The sequence below is a fragment of the Puma concolor genome, chromosome D3 (assembly GCF_028749965.1).
Source record: "Puma concolor isolate L17-30 chromosome D3, mPumCon1.1.hap2, whole genome shotgun sequence".
Taxonomy (NCBI): domain Eukaryota; kingdom Metazoa; phylum Chordata; class Mammalia; order Carnivora; family Felidae; genus Puma; species Puma concolor.
In genome coordinates, this window is record NC_141678.1 from 9,692,738 (window position 1) to 9,705,308 (window position 12,571).

A 12,571-nucleotide genomic window follows, 5' to 3' on the forward strand; every position below is an offset into this window, starting at 1 on the left:
AATGCATTGGGTCAACATACATTATGTTTTATTTATTATTTTTTTAAATGTTTACTTATTTTTGAGATGGAGACAGAGGGGAGGGGCAGAAAGAGAGGGAGACACAGAATCTGAAACAGGCTCCAGGCTCTGAGCTGTCAGCGCAGAGCCAGATGCAGGGCTTGAACCTACGAACCGAACCGTGAGATCATGACCTGAGGCGAAGTTGAATGCTTAACTGACTGAGCCACCCAGGCACCCCAGCATGGATTACGTTTTAGAGAGGTGATGGGAAGCTAGAGCTCAGAGGGACTTGTAGACCATTGTAAGCACTTTGGCTTTGACCTTGAATAGAAGAGGACCTCTGTGGAGTTTCTAACAGAAGAGGGACTTCTAGTGGGTAAATATATAAATGGGAGGCAACGTTACATAGTGGTTACAATAGTTTATGTAGACTAATGGATTAAAACATCAGCCTTAGGTGCCTCCTTAGCGCAGTAGGTAGCACGTCAGTCTCATAAAACCTCAGCCTTGCCATTCATTAGCTCTGTCCTTGAGTAAATCCTTTTATTTCTCTGTCCCTCAGTTTGCTCATTCCTAGAAATGAGATAAAAACACTCCATAGGGTTTGTGAGGATTTGATGAGCAAATATTTCTAAATGTGCTTAAAATAATAACTAACATTTAGTAAGAACTTGATGAATGTTGGCTCATAGCAACTAAACAGTCGTTTTAGAAAGTTACCATTTCTTGGTCACTATTGCCCAAGTTAATTTTCTTAAAATATTTTAGCTTTTCTTCATGTACTTGATAGGTCATTGATGAGTCTTCCTACTAATTTGTGTCCAACCAGTACAAATAAGTGGAGTTGAAAATATCTGATCTGACTTCAAGTACTGAGTAGGGTATACTCCCTTGGAAGCAAGCCAGCATCACAATAAATAAAACTTCTGGTCTGTAACATTGTGCTGTATTCATTATTTTGCTTTCTTGAGGATGTCCCTCATTGGTGAGGACTGAGACCTCTAGAGTTCAGCTGGAAAAGCTGTTGTCCTGGACTCTTAAACTTCTGCCTGACTACCTAAGAGCGGTCCAATTAGACTTTAACATCTCATCTTCTTACTCTTCAGAATAATTAGGATATGGCCAAGGCAACAACCATAGCCTCTGTCTTCTCATTTCTGTCTCTTCTCGCATAGCCCTATGGCTTCACTATTCCTAAGGCACTTAACTAAACCTGGAGAATGAGCATTTGGGGGTTAGATACTGTCTTGCATATATGTCTTTTATTGTATATGGAAGAGTTCTTAATATTTGATGAACTAGTGAAAATTCATTTCCTTAGTTTTAAAAATGTTTTTTAAAATTTCAGTATAATTTACATACCATAAAATTAACTCAGTGTAAGTATATACTTGAAGAATTGTTAATAAACTTACAGAGTTGTGCAACTGTCATCACAATCCAGTTTTAGAGTATTTCTATCCCCCCCTAGAAAGTTCTTTTTGCCTCTCTGTAGTCCTACTCTACTCCCACTTGCCACTCCAGATGATCATTGATCTGTTTTCTGTCACTTGTTTTGTCTTGAGAAATTCCAAATTAATGAAATTGTATATAATATGTAGTGTTATGTGTTTGGCTTCTTAAAATACTTAATAAGGTTCATCCATGTTAGTGCATGCGTTGAGTTTATTTCTTTTTACTTGTTGAGTAGTCTTTATTGTTTATTCATCCCCAGTTGATGGGCATTTAGGTTATTTTTGAATTTTAGCTATTATGAACAAAATGATAAATACAACTTGCCCATGCAAGTTTTTGTGTAAACATTTGTTTTAATTCCTTCTGGGTAAATACCTTGGTATGGAATTACTAGGTAATTTTACGTATGGTAGGTTTATGTTTAACTTTTTAAGAAATTGCAAAACTTTTCCAAAGTAGCTTTACCAATATTCATTCCCACCGGTAGTATTTGAGTGGTTTGGGCCATTTTTGTTTGTTTGTTTTTACCCTCCTCACAAATATTTGGTATTGTCAGTCTTTCTGTCTTAGCTATTCTAATGGTTGTGTAGTAGTATCTGATTGTGGTTTTAATGTGCATTTCCCTAATGACTCATATTGTTGAACAACTTTTCATGTGTTTATTTGCCATTTGTGTATCTTTTCTGGTGAAATGTCTATTCAAATCATTTGCCCATTTTTAAATTGGGTTATTTGTCTTATTATTGAGTTGCAAGGGTTCTTCATATACTCTGAATAAAACCTAATTCTAATGCTGTTGAGTATCTTTTCACGTGTTTGCCATTCGTGTATTTTTTTTTCCTATTTAACTATTAAAATCTTTTGCCCATTTTTATTTTATTTTTAATTTTTTTAAATGTTTATTTTTGAGGGAGAGAGAGAGTGAGAGCACACAAGCAGGGGAGGAATAGAGGGAGGGAGACAGAGGATCTGAAGTGGGCTCTGTGCTGACAGCAGAGAGCCTGATGTGGGGCTTGAACTCATGGGCTGTGAGATCATGGCCTGAGCTGAATTCAGATGCTTAACTGACTGAACCACCCAAGAGCCCCTTGCCCATTTTTAAATTGTTTGTCTTATTACTGAGTTGTAAGAGTTCTTTATAAACTCTGAATAAAAGTGATTTATCAGACATAGATCTGCAAATATTTTTTCCCAGTATATGTCTTGGCTTTTCACTTTTTAATGGTTTTAACTTTGATGAAGTCCAGTGTATCTTTTTTGTTTTTCTTTTCTTTGATGGATTGTGCTTATGGTGTCATAGCTAAGAAATCTTTGTCTAGTTCAGGTTATAAGATTTTTTCAACTATATTTCCTTCTAGAAGTTTTATAGTTTTTAGTTATTTATTTAGATCTGATATCCACTTGGAGTTAACTTTTGTCTTTGGTGTTACATAAGGGTCTAAGGTTTTGTTTGTTTGTCTTTAACATGGATATCCAGTTGTTCCAGGACAGTTTGTTCAAAACACTGTCTTTTGCCTATTGAATTACTTTGGTACTTTTTTTGAGAATCAGTTGATCATGGTGTGTGAGTTTTTTTCTGGATTCTCTGTTTTGTTCTATTGATCAATATGACTGTCCTCATACCAGTATCATCTTTATTACTGAAGCTTTATAGTAAATTTCCAAAATTGGGTAGTGTGAGAGCCAATTTGATTTTTCTTTTTCAAAATTAAGTTGGCTATTCAAGTTCTTTGTATTTCCAAATAAATTTTAGAATCAGCTTGTTTATTTCTACAAAAACGTGTGCTGGGATTTTGATAGAGGTTCCACTGAATCTATAGGTCAATTTGGGGACAGTTGCTATCTTAACAATATTGTCTTCTAATCCATGAACATGGTATAGCTCTCCATTTCATTAGGGCTTCTCCCATTTATCTTGGTGATGTATTTGTAGTTTTCAGTGTATAAATCTTATACTTTTTAGCAAATTTATTCCTAAATATTTTATTCTTTATGATGCTGTTAAGAATTGTTAAATTTTATTTTTTGGATTGTTTGTCATTAGTGTAGAGAAAGGCAGTTTATTTCTGTATTTTGATATTGTGTTTTGCATCTTTACCACATTTGCTAAGTTCTAGATTTTTTTGTGTGTGTGTAGGTTCTTTAGGATTTTCCACATATAAAAATCATGTCTTCAGCAAATAAATACCGTTTTACTTCTTCCTTTACAGGATGCATGCTCTTAATTTTGTTTTCTTGCCTTATTCTGTGGGTAGAACCTCAAGTACAGTGTTGAATGAAAGTGGCAAAAGTGGACATCTTGCCTTGTTCCTGATCTCAGGGGGAAAGCATTAAAGACTTACTGATAAGTAAGTGGTTTTGTAGACATCCTTTGTCCAATTGAGTTTTCTTCTATTCCTTGTTTGCTGAGAATTTTTATCAGGATTAGGTGTTGAATTTTTGTTAAGTTCTTTTTCTTCACCTATTGAGTTGATTATATAGTTTTTGTTCTTTATTCTTACTATGGTGTGTTAATGAGTAACATTAATTGAGTTTCAGATATTAAACCAATTTTGCATTCTTGGTATAAACCTCACCTAGTCTGATGTAAAGTTATTCTTACATGTTTCTGTATTCACTTTGCTAATTTTGCTGAGGATTTTTGCATTTTTATTCATGAGAGATAAAGGCCTATAGTTTTCTTGTGATGCCTTTGTCTAGCTTTGGTATGAGGGAAATACTTGCTTCCGAATGAGTTTGGGAAGTTATATCCTCCTCTGTTTTCTGGAAGAGTTTGTGCAGAGGCTTGATATCATTTCATTAAGTAGGGGGCAGTTTTTGCCTCTTGTGAGGCATTTGGCAGTGTCTGGAGACATTAGTTGTTTAGTGTGGGTAGGGGATGCTTGTAGTATCTAGCAGGTAGAGGCCAGGAATGCTCCTGAACATCTTAGCAATGCACAGGACAACCTCACAACAAAGAACTATTGGTTCATAATGTCAGTGATGCTGAGGTTGAGAAACCATGCTTTAAATGATTTGGTAGAATTTACCACTGAAGCTATGTGGGCCTAGCCTTTACTTTGTGGGAAGACTTTTTTGTTTTGTTTTGTTATTAATTCAGTTTCTTGTTATAGTTTTATTCAGATTTTCTATCTCCTCTTGAGTGAGTTTTGGTAATTTATGTCTTTCTAGGAATTTGGCCATTTCATCTAGTGGTCTGATTTGCTGGCATAAAGTTGTTTATGGTGATCCTTTATAATGCTTTGATTCCTGTAAGGTTGATTGTGATGTCTCCTATTTCTTTTCTTTTTTTTTTTTTATTATTTTTTTTGTTTATTTTTGAGAGAGATACAGAGCATGAGCAGGGGAGGGGCAGAGAGAGAGGGAGACACAGAATCCGAAGCAGGCTCTGAGCTGTCAGCACAGAGCCCGATGTGGGGATCGAACGCTCAACCAACTGAGCCACCCAGGCACCCCCTCCTCTTTCATTTCTAATATTAATCATTTGTGGGGTTTTTTTCCTTCTCAGTCTAAATAAAGTTTTGTTAATTTTGATATCTTGAGGAATTAACTATTGGTTTTCATTGATTTTTCTCTATTTTCTGTCTTCTGTTTTATTGATTTCTGCTCTAATTTTTATTATTTCTTTCTGCTTGCTTGTTTTGACTATATATATAAGTTTATTTATTTTGAGAGAGGGTGAAAAAGTGTGTGTGGGGGGAGGGGCAGAGAGAGAAAGGAAGAAATAGAATCCCAAGCAGGCTCCACTCAGTGCAGAGCCCAACGGGGCTTGATTCCATGACTGTGAGATCACAACCTGAGCCTATATCGAGTCAGATGTTCAACAGACTGAGCCATCCGGGTACCCCAAGTATATATTTTTTTCCTGCTAGTTTTTCAAAATAGAAGCTTAGGTTATTGATTTGTGATCTTTCTTATGTAGAGATTTATAGCTGTAAATTTCCATCTAAACACCACTTTAGCTGCACATAATAAATTTTAGCATACATACAGCCCCCTCACAGCCACGGTTTTGCTTTCCATGGTTTCAGTTATCTGTGGCCAACCATGGTCGGGAAGCAGACAACCCTTTTGAATCATCAGAAGGTCAGTAGTAGCCTAATGCTTTGTCACAACGCTTCCCGTCATTCATCTTACTTCATCTCATCATACAGGCACTTTATCATCTCACATCATCACAACAAGAGGAAGGGTGAGTATGGTAGAATACGATATTTTCTGAAAAAGAGAGAGAGAGAGAGAGAGCACGTTAACATGACTTTTATTACAGTGTATTGTTATAATTGTTTTATTTGATTATTAATTATTGTTAGTCTCTTACTGTGCCTAATTTATAAATTATAATGTATAATGTTAAGCTATATACATTATAACTAAATTATTAAATTTTATCATAGGTATGTAGAGGAAAAACATTAGGATTTGGTACTGTCCTGTGGTTTCAGGTATCCCCTGGGAGTCTTGGAATGTATCCTCCACAGACAAGGGAAGACTACTGTATTGTTTTTATTTTCATTCAGATCAAAATATTTTTTAAAAAATTTTTCTAATTTTTCTTGTTTCTTCTTTGACCCATTGATTATTTAGAAGTGTTATGTGAATTTTGAACTTTTTTGAATTTTGAAATTTTTTTTGAATTTTTCAAATTTCCCAAATTTCCTTGTTGATTTATAGCTTAATTCCATTGTGGTTGAAGAACTTTATCTATTCAGTTTAAAAAAAATTATGGAGACTTATGATCTAGCATATGGTTTATCCTGAAGAATAGAATGCTGTGTTCTGTAGATGTCAGGTCAAATTGGTTGACAGTGTTATCTTCTACTACAAGTTTTTCTTGCTGATTTTCTGTCTAGCTTTTCTGTTATTGAGAGTGGCAGTATTAGAATCTCCAACTATTATTTTGAATTGTCTATTTTCCTCTTATATTCTGTCAACTTGTGCTTCATGTATTTTTGGATTCTACTGTTAGGTGCCTGCATATATGTTTATAATCATCCTATCTGAATTGACCTTTTCATCATTATAAAAAGTGCTTCTCTTTCTTTATTAACATCTTTTGATCTATCTATCTATCTATCTATCTATTTAAATTGAAGTTGGTTAACATACAGAGTACTATTGGTTTTAGGAGTAGAACCCAGTGATTCATCACTTACATATAACACCCAACAAGTGCCCTCCTTAATGCCCATTACCCATTTATCTCATCCCCCACCCACCATCCCTCTAACAACCCTCAGTTTGATCTCTGTACTTAAGAGTCTCTTATGGTTTGCCTCCTTCTCTGTTTTTATCTTATTTTTCCTCCCCTTCCCCTGTGTTTTATCTGTTGTGTTTCCTAAATTCCACATATGAGTGAAATCATGAGAATTTGTCTCTCTCTGCCTAACTTATTTCACTTAGCAAACCATACTGTCACAACATCTTTTGTTTTAAAGTCTATTTTGTCTATTGTCTGTATAGCTACTTCAGCTCTCTTGTAGTTACTCATGGTATATCTTTTTCCATCCTTTTACTTTTTTCCCCATTTAAAAAATCGTGATAAAATTAGACATAAAATTTACCATCTTAACCATTTTTAAGGTGCACTTCACTGGCATTAAATACAATTCTAATGTGCAGCTATCATCACCATCCATCCCCATAATTCTTTTGCTCTTGTAAAACTGAAACTGTCTCCTTCCCCCCCAGACTCTACCAACTATCCATCTACTTTCTGTCTATAATATTGACTACTCTGAGCACCTCAGAAAAATGGAATCATAAAGTATTTGTCTTTTTGTGACTGACTTATTTCTCTTAGCATAATATTTTCAAGGTTTATCATATTGTAGCATATTACTGACTTTCTTTTCTTTTACTTTTTAAGGCTGAATGATATTCCATTGTATGTATATGGACATTTAGGTCCCTTCCATATTTTAGCTATTGTGAATAGTACTGTTATAAACATAGATGTACAAATACCTCTTGAAGATCTTGTTTTCATTTCTTTTGAGTATATACCCAGAAGTTGACTTGCTGGATCATATGGGAATTCTAGTTTTAATTTTTTTGAGGAGCTACCATACTGTTTTCCACAGTAGTTGTACCATTGTACATTCCCATCAGTAGTGCATAAGGGTTCCAGTTTCTCCATATCTTTGCCAATACTTGTTATTTTCTGTTTTTGTGTTTTGTTTTTTGCCTTTTTTTCTTTTTGATAGTAGCTATCCTAATGGGTGTGAGGTTGTATCTGATTGAATTTTGATTTGCGTTTTCTTCATGATTAGTGATGCTGAGCATCTTTTCATGTGTTTATTGGCTGTTTTTATGTCTTTGGGAAAATGTCTATTCAAATTCTTTGCCCATTTTTTGAATCAGGTTGTTTGGTTTTTTTTGTTGAGTTTTAGGTGTTCTCTATATTCTGGATAGTAATCCCTTATCACACACTTGATCTGCAAATATTTTCTCCTATTATGTGGGTTGCCTTTTTACTCTATTAATAGTGTTTTTTGATACACAAAATTTTTCAATTTTCATAGTCATCTTGTCTAGTTTTTCTTTTGTTGCCTGTTCCTTTGATGTCCTATCCAAGGAATCATTGCCAAAGACGATGTTATGAAACTCGTGTCCTAAGAGTTTTATTTTCTTAGGTCTTACATTAAGCTCTTTGATCTATTTTGAGTTTTGGTATATGGGGTTAAGGGTCCAACTTTGTTCTTTTGCATGTGGATACCCAGTTTTCCCAGCACAATTTGTTGAAGAGCCTAAATGTCCCATTAACTGACGAATGGATAAAGAAGATGTGGTTTATATACACAATGGAATACTACTTGGCAATGAGAAAGAATGAAATCTGGCCATTTGCAGCAACGTGAATGGAACTGGAGGGTATTAGGCTAAGTGAAATAAGTCAGTCAGAGAAAGATAGATACCATATGTTTTCACTCATATATAGATCTTCAGAAACTTAACAGAAGACCATGAGGGAGGGGAAGGGGGAAAAAAATTTACAGAGAGGGAGGGAGGCAAACCATAAGAGACTCTTGGATACTGAGAACAGAGGGTTGGTGGGGGCTCTGGGGAGAAGGGAAAGTGGGTGATGGGCATTGAGGAGGGCACTTGTTGGGATGAGTACTGGGTGTTGTATGGAAACCAGTTTGACAATAAATTATATTATAAAAAATAAAAAAAAATAAAAGTTTTACTTCACTAGTAATCAAAAAAAAAAAAAAAGTCTGAGCAGAAAAAAAAAAAACTGGGCCGCAAAGACGTGTGGAGGTGATGGCTATTCTAATCTTATTTTATATGCTTGCATATTAATTGGGCAGAAGCTCTATTTTCATCTCTGAACTTAGCCTAATGTCTGGCACATATCAACTGCTCAATGAATGTGTGTTACATGGACAGATATTCTGTTCCCATATACTGGGAATTGGGAGTCTGTTAGATTTTCATTGCAACAAAACAATTTGAATGTCTCATGAGTTTTAGCCCAATTTCTCAAGGTCTGAATTTGGTTTCCCTTTCTTCCTTTGGAACCCTAAAAAATGAATTTTAGCCTACCACAACTTTAATATGTGGCTTTCTTGCCTGAGCATATGGCAATAGAAGCTTAACATAGAGTGATTAGACAGGAATTCCATAAAAACTATAGAGGCTATGTCTGGAACCACTGAAAACTATTAAAAGTATAATAAAACAAGTGAAAACTATAAAAAAATATAGTTACCCAATGAATATGACAATATCTTTATATTCAAAATGATGCCATTGAAAATTAGATCAATTTACTACTCACTACTACCTTATTTGAACTTTTAAGTCTCAATTTATTCAATAGATAACAATTTACTGTTATTCCAACAATTTGACCAACTTGTTCAAGAGCATAGGCCACTGGTCATGGAAGCATATATCAGACCAGTCTTTCTGGAACCTCAGAAAAGGTACCTGACCATTTTAGCAAGTGATATTTAGTAGTGAAGTATTTTGAAAGAATGTCTTCCTTTCACACTCCCCCCAAAAAACATTGAGTATCTACTCAAATGGACCTTGTAGATGAGCTGAAGAATTTCTTCTCCTCCTAATGTGTTTGCTTTCTCTTTTGCTGGAAAACAGTGCCTAACTTAGTCATTTAGACAAAATACCTAATTATAAAACCAAAAGAATGCAAAGCTCTGCTTATCGGTTTCTCTTAGAAGATGAGGTGTTGAGTGATAAGGTTTTCTGTTGTCCACCCTGCTTAATTTTCAGCTTTTTAATTGGAGAATCACTTTCTGCCCCCACCCTTTTCTATTTTAATAGGAAACCTCCATTTTAGAGGAATACAATATCAATTGGACTCAGAAGCTGGGAGCTGGAATTAGTGGTCCAGTTAGGTAAGAGACCCACATGCAAACTATGGCAAAGTTGCTCTGAGGAAGGCCATTTGACCTACATTGGCCATTAGAAACAGCAAGTGTGCCACATTTGTGAAATAACTTTAACAAGTGGAGGTATTTATGTTAGGCTTTTTCTCATCCATTTAGAAATCTAATTGAGCCACATGGTGTGTAATGTAGAATCATTTAAGATACTGAGGTTGCGGAGCTACTCTTGAGAGTCGCCTATAGCCAGCAGAGGCCATTATTCCTTCCTTGGCCATCCTCAGGTTGCTTTCACATGGCGCGGGAGCTGAGGCTTGTGCAGGGTGGGTGAGATGGCTTTTCTGCCTCTGCACCTGCTAGCCCTAGGGGCAAGTTTATTTGGATGCATCTGGATATATTCTTGATTAGAAGTACAATTCTAAGGGGGCACCCAAGTGGCTCAGTCAGTTAGGTGTCTGACTCTTGATTTCGGCTCAGGTCATGATCTTATGTTTTGTGAGATTGAGCCCTGTGTTGGGCTCTGTGCTGGCAGCGTGGAGCCTGCTTGGGATTCTCTTTCTCCCTCTCTCTCTGCCTATCCCCTGCTCGTGCTCTCTTTCTCTCAAAATAAATAAGTAAACATTAAAAAAAAGTACAGTTCTAAAAGAACTTGTTAAATTAGTTTTCACTGTTAATAGATGATTTCTGATTGAATTTTTTTCCTCCAAATCTAGAGTCTGTGTGAAGAAATCTACTCAAGAACGGTTTGCACTGAAAATTCTTTTTGATCGTCCAAAAGCTAGAAATGAGGTATGGCCCTTTGTTGCCTTGATTTGCCTAAGTATTGGAAGTGCCTAAGAATTATTCTTTTTACAAGTAAGGCAGAGAATACAGAGATGCACAAAGAATTTTATATCCATATTTACCCCTTTTCCCTATTCATGTTATCATTTTAAAGTGGTCCCATATCTATCAGTGCCAAAGGCTGATAGAGTCTTATTTCCTTTCAACTCCCTCTTGTTCTTTTTCAGTTAATGTAGTTCTTGTGCCCTGAACTGTTCAGGTTTACCTCAGCTTATACTTATTGGACAAGGTCCCTGAAGAGTGGAGAATGGTGAATAGTGTCTTGTAAGTGCTGTAGGAGGGCTGTGACGATGTGTTTCTAGTTTTAAAAAAAACACCTTTGAGGGGCGCCTGGGTGGCGCAGTCGGTTAAGCGTCCGACTTCAACCAGGTCACGATCTCGCGGTCCGTGAGTTCGAGCCCCGCGTCGGGCTCTGGGCTGATGGCTCAGAGCCTGGAGCCTGTTTCCGATTCTGTGTCTCCCTCTCTCTCTGCCCCTCCCCCGTTCATGCTCTGTCTCTCTCTGTCCCAAAAATAAATAAACTTTGAAAAAAAAAAATTAAAAAAAAAAAAACAAAAAACACCTTTGTTTTAAATCACCCAGATGTTGTGATGACATGTTAGGAATATGTACAATGGAGGACATACTCTTTTGCTTAGAGATGTATGAATAATTTCTGAAACAAAATGAGTTATTTGCCAGATTTTTCATTTGCTAATAGATGGGGCAGCAGAAAGTAAATTTGTTGGTGAGGTGAATCTTTGTTCTCTTTAAGGTACGTCTGCACATGATGTGTGCCACACACCCAAATATAGTTCAAATTATTGAAGTGTTTGCTAACAGTGTACAGTTTCCTCATGAGTCCAGCCCCAGGTAAGACTACATAGGGGTCATCTCCTCATATCCACCTCTCCACATGTAGGCCAAGGTGTAGTGGGGTTTTCCTCTCTTTTGTGCTCTCTCTCCCCCTCCCCCTTTCTCTCCTTCCTTCCTTCCTTCCCTCCCTCTCTCCCTCCCTCCCTCCCTCCCTCCTTCCCTCCCTCTTTCCTCCTTTTAGTTTGGAAAATTTCAAACATTTGTAAAAGCAGACAGAATTATTCAGTGAATCCCCAGGTACCCATCATGCAAACTCAACAGTTACCAACTCATTGCCAGTCTTGTTTTATCTATGCCCCACCTACTCTCTGGGGCCCCCTGATTATTGTGATTACTTTCTCTTTAAAAAAAAAAAAAAGTATGTAATGTGGAATTAAAACATTCTATTTCAAATTAGTGAAAGAGGACCAAATATTACTAGGCACTGTCTTTGAAGTTGATATGGCAAAAAGCCCTTATTGCTTAGTCTGACATTGCTTTTAAAGGAAGAAATCAACATTATTCTTTTAGCTGCCAAATATTTGGCAAACCCATTGAGTGGCATTCCAGGTGTCTTCCAGGGAATTCAAAGTTAAATAAGGTATGGTTTCTACTGGGGGTACTGAGATGTAAACCTGTCATCATAGCAATGTGATAGGCACCAAGGAGAGGCATCCATAAAATACTTTGAGCTTATAAAGGAGAGGAGAGCTGCTAACTGTAGGCTAGGGAGACAAGGTGTCTCACACAGTGGTTATGTCGGGGCTAGGACTTGAAGAGGATGGGTAGGAGTCTTCTGGGTGGACAAAGAAGATGGATTTGTAAAAACAAATGGGAAATCAAATGATTGTTTCTTACAACTGTGCTCTGTTGGTGAAAGCATTTGGATGGAAACTGGAAGCATGTACATCAAAGAATGGTAACCAGAATTCTGATTTTTTTTCTTTTTGACACCATAAGAATTTTTGCTTTTTTTTTTTTAGTAGCTGTGTAGCCTTGTCCAGCTGTCCTGCTGGGTATGCTGTGGGTCACATGGAAAACTAGTGTAGTGGGGACAGGAGTGGAGAGAGAGAGACATAGAGAGA

General features: G+C 36.5%; 2 protein-coding genes across 7 annotated transcripts in view; one reads left to right on the forward strand and one right to left on the reverse strand.

The window, feature by feature from the left end:
• MAPKAPK5 (MAPK activated protein kinase 5) overlaps nucleotides 1-12,571 on the forward strand; it is a 42,259-nt gene that overhangs the window by 2,298 nt on the left and 27,390 nt on the right. For 2 of the 5 annotated variants that reach the window (XM_086681707.1, XM_086681708.1), the window contains exons 2-4: nucleotides 9,748-9,821; nucleotides 10,523-10,598; nucleotides 11,407-11,504. In XM_086681707.1, coding sequence (XP_086537833.1) covers nucleotides 9,748-9,821; nucleotides 10,523-10,598; nucleotides 11,407-11,504 — 248 coding nt within the window. The remainder of the gene's footprint in view (nucleotides 1-9,747; nucleotides 9,822-10,522; nucleotides 10,599-11,406; nucleotides 11,505-12,571) is intronic. The other 3 variants (XM_086681710.1, XM_086681711.1, XM_086681709.1) reach the window with 2 other exon arrangements.
• The window catches only part of TMEM116 (transmembrane protein 116), a 173,498-nt gene continuing 165,658 nt past the window's right edge, over nucleotides 4,732-12,571 (reverse strand). For both annotated transcript variants that reach the window (XM_086681716.1, XM_086681722.1), the window contains one exon: nucleotides 4,732-5,676. In XM_086681716.1, the coding sequence (XP_086537842.1) occupies nucleotides 5,621-5,676 (56 nt within the window). In that variant the 3' untranslated portion in view covers nucleotides 4,732-5,620. The remainder of the gene's footprint in view (nucleotides 5,677-12,571) is intronic.